At 43.3% G+C, this 20177-nt stretch overlaps 1 protein-coding gene across 2 annotated transcripts in view; it reads right to left on the reverse strand.

The window, feature by feature from the left end:
• map3k5 (mitogen-activated protein kinase kinase kinase 5) overlaps positions 1-20177 on the reverse strand; it is a 77694-nt gene that overhangs the window by 27859 nt on the left and 29658 nt on the right. For both annotated transcript variants that reach the window (XM_086189214.1, XM_086189215.1), the window contains 6 exons: positions 19451-19557; positions 15676-15846; positions 14293-14405; positions 3637-3796; positions 2016-2169; positions 1821-1928 (listed from right to left, as the gene is read on the reverse strand). In XM_086189214.1, coding sequence (XP_086045340.1) covers positions 1821-1928; positions 2016-2169; positions 3637-3796; positions 14293-14405; positions 15676-15846; positions 19451-19557 — 813 coding nt within the window. The remainder of the gene's footprint in view (positions 1-1820; positions 1929-2015; positions 2170-3636; positions 3797-14292; positions 14406-15675; positions 15847-19450; positions 19558-20177) is intronic.

Here is a 20177-nt window from a genome sequence, read left to right on the forward strand (position 1 = left end):
ATAAAAATGATAAAACCAGATATATATTTTGTCAGTGTAGCAGATGTATGCAGCAGTTTCTGAAATATCCCTCCATCTATCCATTTTCTATACTGCTTATCCTTTAAGGGTGGGGGGCTAGAGCCTTTCCCAGCTGATGTCGGGCAAGAGGTGGGGTACACCTGTTTCTTGACAGGTCACAGGGCCATCAAGAGCAATTAAGGGTTCAGTATCTTGCTCAAGGATACTTCCACACGGTCACCAGGAGAAATGAGGATTGAACCAGTGACCCTTCAGTTGCTAGACAGCCACTCTACCTCTGAGCCATGTTGCCCTTTGTTTCTGGAAAAATGACCCCTAAAAAGTAACTCATTATCCATAAATCCCCATAAAAGTTTGGCTGGCTCACGAATATCAGTGGCTCTTCGAACTAATGATGTGTCCCAAATTACACACTTAAATACTGCATATTAAAAATTTTCAAATTGAGTACGGTATACTAAGCATACTATGTACTCAATCACGCAGTGCAGGTGTTTCGAGGGTGCAGTGCTGTCCAAAATCGCATGCTACCGTGCGGTGCACTCACTGGAAATGACAATGCAATGTCTTCTTCTACGCCAGTTTGTGACTGGCTAGCCCCGCATCAGCTAATTACGCCACCTTTTGCCCGCGCTTGTTTGTCAATTTTTGAAGCGGTAAAACGGCAAAATGAATGGTCATCGTGCATTGTTACGCCACAATCGGCACCGACGTGATGTCCTCCTTCTATTGGCTGAAGAAACAACAGTATGTAGAGTTTATTTGTGTGATCTATTTAGCAAAACATCATGGTGACAAGTCATTTATTTTTTCAAACCTGTGTCCACACAGAATTTCAAACTTGTTCCCGTTATTTAATGTAAAGATGACTCTATACAAGTCAGTGTCGACCTACGCTCACCACAGCTGTCCGCTGCCATTTTTATCGATGAAATGAGTGAGGCAAGTGTCCACAGTTGCATACTCAAAATCTTGACCGATGTGAGTGTGTCATCCGGGAACTTTTCCATACTCAATTTTTGCATACTATCCATACTTTTTTCCATTTTGAGTTGAGTATACTCAAAAATTTAAGTATGTAGTATGGAAGTATGCAATTTGGGACACACAGTAAAACTTGCAAAGCTGATTTTAGCTACGGTACAACCCATTTTCCAGAAGACTAGAACTTGCAGCAAAGATGAGTAGTTTAAAATATTAACTTATTGTCCCACAGGTGCTTTCTTTATTTAATAATTACGTGCTTACGTTTTCAATGTTGGGGCTTTTCTTTGTGGAGTTTGCAAGTTCTCCCTGTGACTGCATGCGCGGGTTCTCTCTGAGTACTCTGGCTTTCTCCTACGGTCCAAAGACATGCAAGGTAGGTTCATTGGCGAATCTAAACTGACCATAGATGTGGCTGTGAGTGTGAATGGTTGTCTGGCTATATGTGTTGGCCCTTCAACGGCCTGGAGACCCATCCAGGATGTACCCCGCCTCTCACCCAGTCAGATGGGATAGGCTTCAGCTTACTCTGCAACCCTTAATGGATAAGGGATATAGAAAATGGATGGATGGATTTTTTTAATGTTTCTATGATTTTAGCTGATGTCTGTGGGTCATGCAACTTTTTATGGTATATTTCATGCTCTGTGCATTAGGGCTCGTGCTTCAGAACAAGTTTATATAATATTGGTGCAGCCAACATATTCAACCAGCCAATTAAATGTTTTGCAAATTGACAAAGGCAATATGGATATGTGATATAACAGAAGGTGAAGAAAATAGTTGAAAGGCATAGTTATCTGGCCATTAAGAACCTTGTCATCAGGAGCAACATGCCAGATAGACACCGTATTGTCATCCACATCTTTGTTTATGGACAAATATGAAGGTTGGTACACTTTTGTTGGCTCCAATATCAATACCTGGGGAGAGATGAAACATAAGAACCAGTGTTAGCCCCTTGTCACTTCTTTTAGCAGTAAACAAGGGGCTCAGATGGAGTCACTTACAGGGAATCGCACAGAGGAAACGTCTTTTTTGGTTGCCTCCACCAGAAAGTCCATCCAGAAGTCCACTAGCTCCTGCTTGGGGGCTGGCTGCTCTACACCGGGCTTCTTGAAGTGCTGGTAGATCAAGATGGTCTCCACAAGTGAGCGAAGATACCTGAAGTCAACCAGAGGCATAAAGCGAGTTTTACAATTTTTTTGCATTCTTACAGAATATCAGGCAAATCCTTTGCATGCATATTAAGAGAAGATCACAAAAACAAACAGCACAATGAGACTGCTGGGTAATGTTTACCTTTGTGGCATTAATGGTATCTGAAGAGTTTTCACAGCACAGTTTATATACACACAAAAAATACTTTGTGGATTGTGCATATATATATATATATATATATATATATACATACACACACACATATATACACACACACACAAAATATACATATACATATATGTAACCGGTGTGGATCTCTCCGTTGTGTGATGAATCACGTCGGGACACCAGGACTTCTCAGAGGCGATCTCTTTTTATTTGGCACTGGCATTAACGAGGCAAAAACATACATTCGTCACGCATAGCATGGAGTTAGCCCCTCTCCCGTAGCATGCAGCGGCAAAAGGGGAAGAGGTGAAGGCGGGAACGACACACAATGAGGGGCGGTGTGTCCCCTGGAAGGGTACGTGGGGGTACAGGGGCTTCGCGACATGCGTTCCGCTCTCATGTCAGGTAAACGGTTTACAATATAACTATTTACAATTTTGTGTAATTAATAAAAATAATCATTTCTGTCAGTGTGTAATTGACCCTGTTACATATACACATATCGTATATATATAAATATATATATACACACACACACACATACATAAGGGATGATTTTGCGTCACAAAATTTCATAAAATAAAACATGACGAAATAAAATTCAAAGATGCACAAAATAAAAATCAATGTAAAAAAAAAAGCGAAGTGACGCCGTGCACCACTAACACTGATGACTTTTGACCCTCTTGCCTACTGTATACACATATTACAAGAAGAAGAAGAACACTGTAGCAACGCCATAGAAGAAGAAGCTGCAGCAGCAAAACAATTATTTGAAAATGGGGGAAGACTAGGTCTGGTTGGCTTCCCATGTAAAAGACAAGGCAACAGTGAAATATATATATATATATATATATATAGACAGTATATATATAGACAGTATATATATAGACAATATATATACACTGTATATATATATATATATTATATATATATATATATATATATATATACAGTGAGTATATATATATACTTTAGCTAGCAAACTAATGTATCAATCATTAAATATATCCACTGCTAAAATTAAAAACTATATAATAAAACATATTTTTTAAACACAACATTCGCAGACATCTGATACATTCCATTTAAAGAGAGTTGTGCTTCAAATAAGCAAAGTGAGCCCCTTGTGATATTTCTTTTCTACTTGTGAAATACACCAAATGCCTGAACAACAGCCACAGATGGCCTCCAAGATATCACTAGAAAGTGGAGCACTCCTCGGATCCCTTTGAAACAGACGCTGTTAGACGTGGATACTGTCTGCATTATAACCTGAGAACAGCTTAACTAAGTTCTCACCAGATGGGTGCTTTGAGTTTGAAGAGTTTCTCAGAGGCCTGGATAACCCTGGTGTGGTCACAGGCAAGGATGCTAGCACCCAGGAAGAAGCCCACATCCCAGTAGCTCTGCAACTTGTCCAGGCTGCCTTTTTTACCCAGCAGGCTGCTCAGTTTCACCCCTGGAAAACAAGAAGACACTTGTAAAGATATATCATACAGTAAACTAAGGATTATAGCCATTCAAGACTGCTAAAACTGCTGGTCTATAGGTAGAACAGGGGTCAAATTGAATCATTGGTGACTGATCTTAAAGTAGTGAAAGGTAATTGTGAGAAGGAAAGATGCTTCAACATGTTCTGCAGTGGAAAACAACCATTTAGAGAGGGGAGTCCTGGTGATAATCAGCCTTTAGAGGGACAGACGGTGGGGCTAAATCATGGAGCTGCAGGCAGCCAAACTGCATTCTCTGTTTCTGCACATTCCTGAGACCGTAACAAGATTAAGAACAAAGGCTTAACTGCATGCACACTAACTGAACAGGAAATGTTACTATACAGGCCATAATCCGATTTTTACATGTTTTTGTCAATGATGGATAGCATGACAGATTCTGAACACACCAATATCACATCATGAAGTTAAACTAATTATAGAGTCATTAGCTTTCATTCATATTTATGTTTTCTGTCACCTCACCTCAGAAGTGAGAAAAGACACTTGAGAACTGCCAAACTTGGAATATTCCACTTTAAAAGCGGGGTATTTTTGAGTTCTCAAAGAAGTAAGTCTGATGCCACTTTACATGCAGGGTTTGTGGTTCATGGGAAGATGGACTCACTCCAAGCCTTCATTGTCTATTTAGTGTCAATTTAGTTTTTACTCATTACCTCAGGTGATGAAAACTATACTTCACATTGCAAATGTTTCACAGAACTTGTTTGTATAATGTAATGTTAGGTTTTTGGCTCGCGAATTGACATAACTGCTAAAATTTTGTCAAGAATCAAACCTCCTAAAGTTTCATTCTAACAGCAGAAACAACGCAAAATTTCTGATGATGGCCAAGTTGATCTCCTCCTTGAAACATCACCTTATCGTGGTGGAGGAGTCTGAGTGCCCTAAGGATCCAAAGAGCTATGCTGTTGGGGGCATTGTGCCCCTGGTAGGGTCATCCAAGGCAGACTGGTTTTAGGCAAAGGGCCAGACAAAGAATGGCCAGCGTTTCTAGATTGCATAGTAAGTATTGAAACTAATGGGGAACTCAACATTGGTGTCTACACGGATCAGTACCTCCTGTTTGATTCATACCACCCGCTGGAACACAAACTGGGGGTCATCCGTACTCTAAAACACAGAGCGCAGAACATCCCATCTGAGGCTAATGGGAAACAAAGGGAACACAAACATATTCACTCTGCTCTTCAAACTTGTGGTTATCCTAACTGGGCTTTTATCAAAACAACTAGAAAGCCCAGGGGAGATAAGAAAGACGAGGGCCACAGGAAGAGAAACAATATTGTCATCCCCTATGTGGCAGGAGTCTCAGAGAAACTCAGGAGGATCTTTAACACCCACCAGATCCCAGTACATTTCAAGCCCAGCAACACTCTGAGGCAGAAGCTTGTGCATCCCAAGGACAAAATTCTGAGGGAGAAACAAAGCAACGTAGTGTACGCAGTGCAGTGCAATGAGGAATGCTCTGACTTGTACATTGGGGAAACTAAACAGCCACTACACAAACGCATGGCACAACACAGAAGGGCCGCCACCACCACAGGCCAGGACTCAGCGGTCCACCTCCATCTCATGGAGAAGGGGCACTCCTTTGATGACCACAAGGTACGCGTTCTAGCCAGAGAAGACAGGTGGTTTGAGAGAGGTGTGAAGGAAGCCATTCATGTCAAACTAGAACGGCCATCTTTGAATAGAGGAGGAGGCCTCAGACATCACTTGTCTCCCACTTACAATGCTGTGCTCAGATCCCTCCAAAGGAGGAGCAGCCGTCGTTCTCACCTGCAGCCAGGTGACCCCAATGACCCTCCCGAGAGGGCTGGGAGAGGTAACGACAGCCCAGCCAGGCCAACGACTCTCACTAACACCTGACGAGTCATTGGTTTCGGGTCGTACGACCAGTTGTTTCTCGTTTTTTGCCACCACCCTCCTGTTGATCTCTTCTCATCAACGGACCCGGTGAAGTCGGCGTACTTCAACAATTTGGGGGCTCGTCCGGGATGAGAGTGAGGTCTTAATTTGGTTGTTTTGACTGAGCACAAAGGACACCACGAACTCTGGTCGACCAACAGAAAACAGTAAGCAGAAACCTGTTACAACAAATTCTGCACATTTGAGAATTTTACCAGATTAAGAGTTAACAGTGTCCTAGTGCTAAGTTCCAAATTATGGAGTCTATGGTGAAGAATGAAAAGAGTGAATATGAGTTGATATTGTCCTTGGTTTGGCAACCACACTATTCTCTGACGAGGGAATAGGGCCTTGGGTCAGAGTCCTATAAGGTGCTGGGTTGGAGTCCCGGGGAATTCAGGACCCCCAAATTCTATTACATATTCTATATTGTGTGGTCACAGTGGACCAGGAAATTTTAAGTCTCTCCGAGGGAAAGAGTGATTTGTGTGTCTCAAACATAACGTCTCTGTTTCACGGAAACCTAGCGGTGTTAACGAAGTGAACAGAACCTCACAAGACAATATTGTTTGACTGGGTCAGTTGCTCGGGTGAACACCATACAAACTGACTGGCACATCTCACCGTTAGGCAGGGACAGATGGATGGAGAAGTTGATACAGAGATTGTTGATGTTTGGGGCCCAAGGTCTCAATGGAGGCCGCTGGGGCAGCAAATGAAAAATATTTTGGTTGTAATTGGGAACGTAGGTTCAGATAAAGACAAAGAAAAGGCAAGAAGTGAGGTAAAGAGAAGGATAGAGGAAGTGTTCAAAGAAAGTAGAGCAGGGAAAGAGGACCGGATGGCATTTGGTAAGTTGTTGTGGGAGAAGGAGAAAGAGAACAGGGAAAAGAGAGATGAGGCTAAAAAGAAGGGTGACCAGGCAGGGCTATTGGAAAGGAAGAAGTGGAGGAAAGAAGAGAAAAGACATGAGGAAGAGAGTAGGGTGTAGTATGGTCTGGCTATGTTTTGTCAGGGAGCGGAACATGCAAATTGAAAAACCCTCCCCACCAAGGATGAAGGAGGAAGACGGTGAGAGAAGAAGGACCTCATAACACTCAACGAGATAGAGCTCACGAGTGAGGCATCAGGACATGCTATCACAAAATCCAAAACACGGCCACCCATAGTACACCTAACATAACACTGCGCAGCCACAAACAAGCGCCAACACAATACCCCTTGCTGCAAATGGGAGAGGGCAGAGGTGACAAATACAAACCTCTTGCGTTAGGTGATGTGCAATCAATCGTTGATAAAATGCCTCCACCAGCAGAGGGAGGCGGACTCTGGTTGACAAAATTAAATGTGTTAACCGCTGGACAGAAACTAGCACTCTGGGATTTCAGAGCTGTAGCATCCCGCTGCATGTCCCGACATGGCTTGAAAGACATTGAACTAGACGCTGACACTAGTGAAGACCCTGATGACATGCCACTAACAATAGTCATAGACCCCTTAGGGCAAGCTATTAGGAGCAAATTTCCACTCCCTAATACGGCCGTCATTCCTAAACTAACCTGGACCTCGTCCCAGCATCCTCGAGAATACATAACTCAGTCTAAAGATGAGTGGACCAGACACACCGGGCGCCACCCCGGGAAGACTGGGGTTTAACAGGAATGGTTTCGCAAAGCTGTGTTGGATGGAGTACCTGAATTGGTAAGAGAAAACATGATGAGTAACCCTGACTTACCAGGAAGTGATTCTAACATATGGGAAAAGCATCTTGTGCACCACCTGCAGAGAGCCAAAGATGAGGCGAACAAAGAAGAAAACTCAGTAAGAGATCTTCAAACACAATTACTGAAGCTGCAGCTGGGAGAGGCGAGACAAAAGGTAAATGAGAAAAAGAAAAAAGAAACTATGATGCATAAACAAATGATGTCTAGCAGTTTGCAGAAAATGGCTAGGGAACTGTATCCCGGCTGCCCCCCTGAACCAGAGACACCAGATCCATTCCCAGTACCCCTGTGGACCCCCCAACCGAGACCACATGGTCCACCAAGGGGACCAGCTGCCCAATGGCGAGCTCAGAACTCATGGGGAGGATACAGGGGAGGAGCTCGAGGTGGAAGGGGCTGGGCGAGAGGTGGAGGAGGCCGTGGGAGACTGCCTCAGGGACAGCAGGCAGGAGGTGAGTGCTACATGTGTGGACAACTTGGACACTGGGCAAGAGAATGTCACATGCAGGGACCTGCACCCCGTGGGCATGGCGGACCACCCAGAGGAATGAGGACCCCAGATCCTCAGGCTGCACCGGTCCAGGATGGACAATATCCCCTGATAGGAGGGGACGAGTGGGAGGAGCCCGGCACCTATCAACAACAGTGACACACCCCACAGAGAAACCCAGATGACATAGGTAAGGCAGATCCTATGTTGTCTCTAAGGGTGTTGGATGACGACCTGTCATTTTTGGTCGACACGGGAGCCACACTCTCAACTCTAAACTCTGAACCACCACAAGAGACTATCTCCTCGAGAATGGTGAACATCGTGGGCTTCTCTGGGATTGGACAGAAACTGCCGGTCATAATACCACTGAAAACCCAATTAGGTAAACAGACTCTTTTGCATCCATTCGTTGTCTCTCCGGGTGTACCTGTTAACCTGTTGGGGCGAGATCTTCTCATCAAACTAGGAGCCTCCATCCTGTGCAGTCCGGATGGACTCACTGTGACTCTACCAGATGGAACATGCCTCCGATGTAATCCTAACATCCACGGAGCAGGGCAGTACCTTCTTAAGCCACTGGAGGATGAGCTCGTAGACATCTATTGGGGTATGTTACTGCCAGAAACCCCCCTATGTAATAGCCTCCTGTCTGCCTACCTGCAGTGGAAACCCTGGATCTCCCTACTCGAGCCCTACGTCCCTCCGCCCGACCCACCTCATGTTACCCTCTTCTACGACCGAATATGTAATGAGTGGTATCAGGAAGAATTTGAAGCACACCTGGAAGGTAAACAATGGCAAATCACATCACAAAATATTTATGCTGGTCCAGAGGGTGTAGCCGCAGCCACAATCCTCTCCAAGGAACAGATGGTATGGTATCGTATGCAGGACGAAGCAGTTCCACACGTTTCCCTCGCATTACACCCTAACCATCAAGCTAAAGATCTTGGCCCGATGGTCAAAAAAAGCCACAGCAGCCACCGATTGGATAACGACTCAGATACCTGCTGTCTCGTTCTCACCCACCTGCAAAACCTAAAAGTAACAGACACAGTTGCACTACAACATGATAGTTCCCAGAAACCACGGTAGGGAAAAGATGGACCACCCGTCAGTGGAAGAGATGCTATCTACCCTCCCTGAGGAATTGTGGTCCCAAGGGCCCACGGATGTCGGGCTCACTGATTGTCAACCTGTTACATTTTCAGTGGTAGACACCACTCCCTTATGGATCAGACAATATCCTCACAAACCAGAAGCAGAAGCAGGTATAGCTGACACTATTGCAGGTCTCATCAAATCCGGGGTATTAGAACCATCCACCTCCGCATGGAACACTCCCATACTCCCGGTCAAAAAACAAGAGACAGGTAAATATCGCATGGCACATGATCTAAGAGCTATAAATGAAATTCTGACCACAGTCACCATTCCTGTGCAAAACCCCTATGTGGCACTCACTAATTTGGGACTGCACCAACCATGGTTCACATGCATTGATTTGGCTAACGCTTTTTTCTGCTTACCACTAGCAGACGAATGCAGAGACATTTTCTCCTTTACCTACAGAGGACAACAGTGGTGATACACCAGGGTACCACAAGGATTTGCGCTGTCACCAGGACTATTCAATCAGGTACTAAAACAAGCCCTGGATGGTTGTCCGCTTCCTCCGGACACCACTCTAATCCAGTATGTAGATGATCTTCTCATTGCAGCACCGACACCAGCAGCGTGCCTGGCCGCAACAAAGGCTGTCCTCATCCGTTTGGCTGGACGTGGTTTTAAGGTCAGTAAAAACAAACTCCAAGCGGTCAGGACGCAAGTTACCTTTTTGGGCAGAGTACTCTCGCGAAAAGGAGCTGGCATGTCGCCTGCACATAGATCTACCATTCTGCATCACCCAAAGCCCATGACTGTAAAGGAAATGTTGTCGTTTCTCGGTCTGACTGGGTACAGTCGCAATTACATTCCTGAATATACGGGCATGACACAGGTTCTCCGTAACTTGATAGAAGAGCATGGCATGCGTAACCTCAATGCTAAACTAAATTGGACCAAAGACACCGAGTCAGTCTTCATACAACTCAAACAGAAACTAGCACAGGCCGCAGACCTGGCCCGACCCGACTACCAGTCTCCATTTTTTCTCGACGTTTCTGAAACAGAAGGAGTGATTAACGGTGTTCTGTTTCAGAAAAAAGGGGGAGAAAGGAGCATACTCATGTACATCAGCGTAATGCTAGACTCGATGGAAAAATGACACCCAAATGCACACAACATGCAGCAGTGGTAGCAAAACTGATTAAAAAAACAGGACACATACTGATGGGACACCCCCTAAGGGTACTCACGTCACATAGCATTATAGCATATGTCAACTCCCAGACATTCACCCCGACATCACTAAGGCAACAGAGACTCTGTAAAATACTGGACCAAACATCACATTCACCCATGAAGGAATCAACATGGCGGACTGGATGGGAACCGGACCACCGCATGAGTGTGAACACGAAGCACAAAAGGATGAAAAGGTATGACCATATCTGAAAGCTCAACCATTAACAGATGCTGAAGAAATGTTCACAGACGGATGTTGCTACAAAGATGAAAAAGGTGGACTGAAAGCAGGATACGCGGTGGTGAAGAAGGAAGGACCCAACTGGGTGACAATAGAAGCCCGGCAACTAGAAGGACAGCAATCTGCACAAAAAGCAGAGGTAATGGCTCTCATTACAGCTCTCAAACTAGGAGAAGGAAAACGAATAAACATCTATACGGACTCTGCCTATGCCGCCGGAGCAGCACATGTGGAACTGGGACAATGGATCAGAGCAGGATACCTCACGGCAGGTAACAAACCCATTAAACATGAGCAGGAAATGAGAGAATTAACAGAAGCTCTGCAACTTCCCCAGGAGGTGGCTATCATAAAGTGCAAAGGTCATGACAATTCCATTACAGAAGTAGCAACAGGGAACCGAGAAGCAGAGCAGCAAAAAGAGCGACAGGTTATCTGCCCCAACTACAAATGGTGAGTATGGAAGAAGAACTACAAATCTCTCCACAGGTCACGCTGATTGACATCAGCCGATGTCAAAAGGGGGCCTCACCACAGGAAAAGACAACATGGAAACAGAGAGGAGGACTTGAAACTGAGGGGCTCTGGCGAGGGCCTGATGGACGGCTAATACTGCCCCCTGGAATCAGAGAGCGGGCACTGGAAGAAGCACACGGAATCGGTCATGTGGGAGCGGCTCAGATGAGTCAAATTCTGAGAGAATGGTGGCATCCGTTTTTATCAGACATAATAAAGAATTGGGTAAAAAGCTATTCCATATGTTCCCTGTACAACTCTAAGCCAACCATTAAACCCCAGACAGGTATGTTTCCATTGGAGACAAGGCCAGGCAGGGAGATTGTGATAGACTACACGGACATGGGGACGACGGTCAGAGGGTACAGGTATGTGTTGATGTGTGTGGATGTATTTTCAGGATGGCCAGAGGCGTGGCCAACAAAGAAGAAGGATAGCAAGTCAGTGGTGAAGTTTTTGATTAATTGATACATTCCTCGGCACAGGTTCCCACAGAAAATTAGATCAGATAATGGGACACATTTGAAAAACCAACATCTACAACAGGTGGAGGCAATGTTGGGGTTGAAGCACTCGTTTGGCACCGTGTATCACCCTCAATCACAAGGTAAGGTGGAAAGAATGAACCAAACCATCAAACAAAGATTGGCTAAAATCTGTGCACAGACAAAATTAAATTGGTTGGATGCTCTACCGTTGGCTCTAATGACAGTTCGATGCTCTGTTAATCAGGGAACAGGTTTCACCCCATTTGAACTCTCCACAGGAAGGCACTTCCCAGGACCAGGGATAGGGACAGTCTTTCAGCTGAACTCTTTGGGGAAGCTTTGAAAGGACTTGGTTGTAAATAGGTGAAAGGTCGAGGTGGACTGCGACATTTCCTTTCACCTATTTACAACCAAGTCCTTTCAAAGACCAAGACCAAGCTTCTCTGTGCCTTCAGGTCGGGGAACAGGTCCTGACTGTTGACTGCGATTATGTGTCGAACAGCAGCTCAAAGTACCCACCCTTTTTTGGAGTTGCTGGGAAGGGGCTGGATGGTGCCTCAACTGGGGACTCCATTGTCCTACTGGGGGCTTCACCACTCATGTGGGCAATGACAGCTTGACCTGGCGGGGCAAGAAACAGCTGGCCAGACCTGAACCCGAGTGGTTTTCAGTTCACTTCTGTGCGAGTCACAAAGTCAGGTGCATCAGGACATCCTAGGCCGTAGGTCTATGATCGATTTTATATTTGTATTATCTGATCTGCAGCCATATGTTCTGGAAACTTGGGGAAGAGAGGAGCTGAGCCGTCAACTGATCACCATCTGGTGAGTTGGATCAGATGGAAGGGGAAGACGCCAACAGACCTGGTAGGCCCAAATGAGCAGTGAGGGTCTGCTGGGAACGCTTGGCAGAAGAACCTGTCAAGATGATCTTCAACTCCCACCTCCGGCAGAGCTTAGACCACATCCAGGGGCAGTGGGGGACACTGAGTCTGAACGGATCCTGTTCTGCTCTGTCATTGTTGAGGGGGCTGATGTGAGTTTTGGCTGCAAGGCTGCTGGGGCCAGTCATGGCGGAGCCATCAAACTGAAGAAGGAGTCCTACAGAGCATGGCTGGTCTGTGGGCTTCCAGAAGTAGCTGACTGTTCCCGACAGGCTAAGTAGTGTGCAGCCATGGTGGTCGCTAAGGCAAAAACTTGAGCACTGGGGTGTTCGATGAGACCACGGAGGAATCAATCGGCTCCGAAGAGGTTCTGGCAAACTGTCCATCGCCATTTTGACCCCACGGGGTGAGATCTTGCGTGGAGTCCCAGATCAAGGGAGATTAACAGTGGTCTTGTATGTCTTCCATTTTCTAATAATTGCTCCCACAGTTGATTTCTGATGACACCAAGCTGCTTACGTATTGCAGATTCAGTCTTCCCAGCCTGGTGCAGGTCTACAATTTTGTTTGTGGTGTCCTTTGACAGCTCTTTGGTCTTGACCAAAGTGGAGTTTGGAGTATGTCTGTTCGAGGTTGTGGACAGGTGTCTTTTATACTGATAACGAGTTCAAACAGGTGCCATTAATACAGGAAACAAGCGGCGGACAGAGGAGCCTCTTAAAGAAGAAGTAACAGGTCTGTGAAAGCCAGAAATCTTGCTTGTTATTAGGTGACCAAATACTTACTTACAGTTACTGTGTTATCAGAGTGGTGCCAACCTCAGATCCAGATGTTTTTATTTTTTTGCAGAACACAACTGCCTCATTTAGAAGTGAAGTTCATCAGAACAGTAAAGGTCCAACCATTTTCTAATGCTAATCCTGTTAAGGGTCACGGGGGGGGGGGGGGGGGGCTGGAGCCTATCCCAGCAGCCTTCAGGCAAGAGACAGGGTTCAACTTCGAGGGGCGCCAGTCCATTGCAGGTTCAAAGCCACGCCTACGGTCAATTTAGAGTATCCAATTAGCCTTGTCCCCACTTGCATGTCTTTGGACTGTGGGAGGAACCCGGAGTACCCGGAGAGAACCCATGCAAGCACAGGGAAGAACATGCAAACTTCACACAGGAAGCCCCCTCCCTGAGCCGGGGTTTGAACCTGGAACCTTGTTGCTGTGAGGCAACAGTGCTAACTACTGTACCACTGTACCGCCCGAGCAGTAAATGTGAATATGAAATGACAAAACAATGTGTACCTCTTGCAACTGTTTTCCCTCTATTGTGTAATGGGAGGCCTTAGGCCTGCCTTAACTTCTTTAATTGGTCCTTATCGTCCAAAAAAGTCTTTGCACACTGCAGACAAAGAGCACCAAGGTTCTGTTTGACCCAAGGCCAAGTCTTTGGGCTGCACCTTTCCTTTGGATTGAGTGCTCTTTTTTCTGGATTGCCCGACCAAATAAAGTTGTGTGTCATATTGATCCATCACTGCAAGTCAAACTTCTTCATTTGGATTGAACACTCTTTTTTTACTGAAAAGCCAAGCCAAAAAAGAAGGTGAGCGTAAGATTGATCCGTCACAGCAAGTGACACTTCTCAAATTGGCTTTTGTGTGCTCATGGAAACAGTGATGGTTACAGCTTTCATTTTGGAGATTTCCATGTATTGATGGAAGTTATAAAATGCAAGTTACCAAGAAAAAAAACATAGCTGAACATGAGTAGCCACTGCAGTGTTGGGACAGAGACAGCATGTTAAGTTGAATAAAATGAAAATCAACAGGTCAAAATCAATATTGGGCATCAACTCACCCACTTTACGAAGCTCGAAGGACGTTTCAAACTGGTGTCCAGCTGCTAGGAGAAGCACAGCATAGTTGATACCAGAGTGTAGTGTTGGCTCTGACTCAAAGCCCATTTTAAACCTGACAGGAGGAGAAAAGAATAACTATAATATACATCACTGTTCACAAAAGTGCGTCATTTCAAATCCCAGGCATCTCTGAACTAAGATAATGAATGACTTCATAGGGCTCCCCTAGCATCATGAAACACTTCAAGTTAGAAAAAAACAACCACAGCCATATTGATCAGGGGCCACAGAACAGCTGTGAGTACCCTCACAAAACAAGAAATTTAATCTACGTAACGAGTAATCTGCTCAGCCCAGGGAAGGAATGTGAATGTTATTAGAAACCTCAGCTAAATTGTGACAGAAAATAAAGGCCAGAAGGGAGCTTCACTACAGATGCAGCATATTTAGTCAACAAAGATATGAGAGTGTGACAACAGTCTCCACAAGGCAGAAATCTTGAGTCATATGTTATTTTTTGTGCTTTACAATTAAGTTTCACATAACCACACATATCAGGAAAAGGATGACACCTTCCTCTGCTGCTCAGCATACTATATTGAGAGGTCTGAAGAGGGTGTTGATGTGGATAGAGTTAGGTTAGAGTTAACAGTAAATGACAGCCTCTTGTTTCTGTTATTCCTGTATCTTCATCTGACTTATTTTTCCAGTCAGCACGTTAAAAATACAATAAATAGGGATGAAATAGAAATTTCTGTGCAGGGGTTTGGACTGGAGTACGGAACAAAATTGACTTCTTTTTAATAGTGGTATTTAAAGAAGGTTAAAAACAATATTTCAAACATTCTGCACAAATGAGAAAACAGTCACTTTGAAAGTCAAAGGATAAGGCAAGGCAAGGCAAGGCAAATTTATTTGTATAGCACCATTCATACACAGGGCAATTCATAGTGCTTTAGGGAGGTAAAGAGAGAATTGAAAGTAAGTTGATAAAGGCTCTTTGTGGGTAAATTAGACTGAGCAATGTCATTCAAAGGCTTGATTGACAGTTACATACTAACCCACTTGCATGATCCCAACAAATACTGTAAATTTACTGATGTACCCTGTTGACATTTGCAGCCCAATAGCCCGCCAGTTTTCTACCATGACATTTGTAATTTTCTCAACATTTTCCATGACATAAGATTAAGAAATTCTTTCTTGATAGCACCATGCATGGTATAATATTAAATAAGCTGAAAGCCATGGTAGCCTCTAAAACATTTCATTTAACATTTATGTGACTCAGTGGAGAAGTCAACTGTTTGGATGAATACAAAAGTCACACACACACACACACGCACACGCACACACGCACACACACACACACAATCTCTCACCAGTGTGTGCCGCTGTCTCTGCTCTGTGTGTCGGTGAAGTGAGACTCAAGGAAGGTGTCCTTGTAGATGCGTCCCACCAGGCAGTAGATGTCTGAGGCCACCTGCTCCTCACCCTCCACAAGGGGTAGCATAATGTCCAGGGCCTTCTGTCTGTCACATGGCAGATTTCTCCTACAAGAGTGACAATGTTGCTTCAAAACAGGGAAACTGTCTTGTTATTTGTGCCTCAGATCATCTAAGTATTTTACAGTTTCACTCCACCAATTATACATCTCAAAATCAGTTAACTTGAAATGAATAACTCTTTGTCTACAGCACTCATATTGATTGTTGTAGTATTGTCTCTGGAAGGAGCTGAAAAATGTACTTGAAATGCATAATGGGACATGTTTGATCAATTTTTTTTTTCTCCGAACCCTCAACTTTATCTATCACAGTTCTGGATAATACAGCAATAGCAAGTTGTATCACAATAACAAACACATCATTAATAACAGAACTACCACAAAAGCACATAAATGCATAAAGTTCAGTGGCGTGAACATTATAAGAAATGCCTCCTTTTTTTGTTTAAAAAAATCCACTTCATACACTTCAAACACTTCATAATACATTAATGACAATGTAAAACAGTACCTTTCTTGCAATTTAACAAAATTAAAAAAAGCCATTTGAGCTGCATACTTATAAACACTAACTCATCAGTTCGGATATAGAGAACCTGACATGAGCTACAATACTTCAAACATCAGCACAATAAAATCTCAACAAAAAAGTAATCATCACCTCAGGGAAATCAGTTTCCAAATCATGCAAATCAATGCACCAAGTGGTTTTAAAATGTCCTCAGAACATCCATGACATTTTGTTCTTGAGGTATGAAAATTCAGACACACTGATCTGTTACTGAATATGCCATGACAGCCATCACAAAGCTAAATTTACCTGTGGAGCTACTTCTCACACAGGAACAATCTGTGACAGGAAAAATACATAAAATGGCTCCTCTGCAGAGTGCGAGGATTAATAAAACAAATGAGCTGACATATAACCATGGAGACGGTCCAGAGAAAAGCAGGAGGCAAGACCTGCTCTTTCTCCTCATGAAAATCTCTCTTCCCTTTGTTCATGGAGGGGATTCTGCTTGACTTGTAAGACCACCAGTCGCGAGTGCTGTGCAACAACACCACTCCCACACTTGAGGCTTAAAGCCAATTAGCAGACACACACATCAGCCTTGCAAATCTATTATCTATTATAAAGCAGGGCATCCACCTCAGGCTAAATTTATGTTGATGATCTTAGCGTGTGATTTATCAATCTCAAATATCAAGAGAGACTTCCGAAATGACCAAAGAATAAAGTCTGTTTTAGAAGAGTAAAAATTCCTTTAACAGCACTTTTTAAAATTACAATCATGCAAAAAATTATATTAATATTGCTGCAAGAGCTGGTGTTCTACGGGAAAAAAATTACATTTAAGCGTTCATAAATTCGATTCAATAATGGTTACACTCAAATCTGCTCACAACTCCATCAGTGTGTGTTACAGAGTACTTAGTCAGTATAGTTTATGTAATTGACCAATTCTCCATCTTTCCTGTCTTCTTCTTTGTCTTCCTTAATCACGCCCACAATCCCTTTTATACTGACATCACTATTATTCTCTCTTTCACATCCATGATTGTGCAACCATCCTCCTCCCCCGTCACCACCTGTCATTCCGGATGTTCCTGCTGAGTCATCCTGAAGGTTTCATCTCCATCTACTGGCTCCACCACCACCACCACCACCACCACTATAAAAACCCCGTGAGGATTCCATTCCTACCTCCTATGTTCCCTGATGATGTCACTGCACAGTGACTGTTTTATTATCACAACAAATGCTTTAGTCACTCTCAGTTGATCCATCCTTCTCATTAAGTATTTTGTGTATATCAAAATTTTTGCCATTGAACATCACAGAGCAATGCATTTAAGTGATTAGTTGATTGAACCAACATAGGTCTCCTGCTATTTTGATATCGGTTTTCTTTTGATTTTGAATTGATCTTTTTTCAAAGAAAAATGTGAAACATTTATGTATGTATGACATCTATGACAGAGTATACAGTGTCTTTTGGGTATGGGACTGTTACATGAAGGAAAGAAGCAATTTGAACGCATCACTTGGGCTCTGTGAAACTGTGATGAGCATTTCAGCATTAGTGAAAATAATAATGAGTCTAGCTCTAAAAACTACATGAATATTTTATAAAAACACTCCCTTATTGTTCAACTGCTTTTTAATCTTAACTAGAAATACACATTGTGGTTGTTTGGATTTAAGTAACCCTGACCCTTGCCCTTTTACCACAAAGAGCAGTTAAACCTTGAATCCCTGTGGAGTAAAATTTGAAAAATTCATGATGCTCCTGTGATTTGACAGATGTTTAGGGTTTTGGGTTAAGTTCTCAAATTGACTTAATGAGAACTGGACAGATATCACCCACATTTGAGGTGACAGTGGCCTTGTCCATTGACCACCAAAACCTTTTAAATTGATCCTCAATTCTCAATGTACATTGAGCCAAATTAGAAGAAGACTGTCCAAGTGTAATAACAACAGGACAGACGGACAACACCAAAACAAAATGCCTCTGGCTTCCAGGGATCTCACCTATCATAACTGAAGAAATTTTAAAATGTTTTTATTATTGTTTATGTGTGCAGGTGCTCAACAATCCTGCCTATTTTCTTTGCTGCTGTTGCTGTGCTTGCTCATGGAGAATTGTTGGATTTAGAAATCATGGAAGGAGTGTGGTGTTAGACCTGCTCTACTTCTAAAGTATCTTGAGGTAACGTTTGTTGTGATTTGGTGCTATAGAAATAAATTGACTTGACTTGACTTGATCTCATTGAGATATAGGCTCTCATTCTGTCCGTCCAAATGGCCTCAGTGTTTACACTCCAGCAAAAAGAATGGTTTAATTTTGGGTTAAGGGTTCCCGAAACACAACCAGAGGCCATCAAAAACGCAGTTACAATGACACCATATCTATCATAATCAATCACTATCAATATCAGAGGAATAAAAAAATAAACATTGTCCACATCATCCTGCTTCTCATACAACATGATAACCAAAGAAAACACTGTTAAACTACAGTCTGTCCAAAACAGCACCTCACTGACCATCACATCTAACAGCTGGTGCAATTAGGCACTCATCCAGGTTCGGTGTACATAAAACCTCCTAGAGATGTTTTACTCATGAGGGGGAATGTGTGGAAATGTTCCACATCACAACAGAGGAGAGTGCCCTCAGTCATTACCACATCACATGTTGCCTTAAGCTTTGGAAACACAATATCCCATCCTGGTAAGAACACGAGGACATCTTGGCACCCAGCAGTAACGTTCCCCATATGCTGCCAAATTAAGGAACAACATGTGCGATTGTTGTTGGAGGTAGTTGAACCATATAAACAGCAGCAAGTTTACAAGAAGAGCAGCTGGGGAGAGACAGATAGTTAAAAACCTCCTTTGACATGCCTCTGTAACACAGATGGCAGACGTGTTGCTTGTACTGTTAAATTTGAATACTTCTGTTTTGTTTTTGTTTTTAATGGTTTGATATATAATTATATCCATAGTTGAGATTTCCTGTTTATCAGAATGTCAGTGTTTTCTGGTGGTATAAACAGCTTGCTTTGGAATGCATGGATATGCATGTAAAAGTGTGATATGAGAAAGTGTGTGTCTGTTTTTAAGTGTACTGCTTATCAACTTACCGATTCAGTGCAAAGGCGTAGTGGAACTTCACATGTGGATGAGCCACAAGGTCAAAGGTTGGGAGCTTCTCCAAAGTCTCCACCAGCTTCACAATGGACTCATAATCCTATGCAGCAAATAAAGAACAAATACATATAAGCCACCGTTCCACCTTCATCCTGTTCACCACTCACTATTTTGGGACTCAGTGAGTCTCGACATTAGTGGTCCTGTTCAAAATTGGGCCAGGTACATAAATACTGAATACTCACAAAAACATACAAACACCTTTTTCTAGACTGGAACAGGTATTTATAAATACATATCTATTAAATGAGCCGGATGTGATTCTACACCTCAACCTATAAGTCACATCCAGGGTCCAGAACTTCAGAAACTTTCTGGGAATCCACGTGTTTTGTTTTGTTGGCGGTACCACTGCTAAACAAAATAACTCCTCTCATACCATTTTTATTTGTTGTCCTTTTTGTTTCCATGTCTAAAGAATGAATGAACTCCAACAGTGTTCAACAGAAATTAACCAATTAGGGGTACATCTTTTTATGTGAATGAGCTTTAGGGGTGAGCATTTGTGGAAAGGTACACAATTACTAAGATGTATACAAGAGAACCATTTATACACACAGCTTCGAAAATCAGATGAAAATAACAATACAGTTCACTTGCGGGCATGCATGGTATCATTTGTTCTTCCAAAGGCAGTAATGTGTGTCTTGGGTGATTAGA

This window comes from Aulostomus chinensis, chromosome 20, assembly GCF_037954235.1.
Source record: "Aulostomus chinensis isolate RoL2024-O1b breed Wild chromosome 20, RoL_Achi_v1.0, whole genome shotgun sequence".
In the NCBI taxonomy this organism is placed as follows: Eukaryota; Metazoa; Chordata; class Actinopteri; order Syngnathiformes; family Aulostomidae; genus Aulostomus; species Aulostomus chinensis.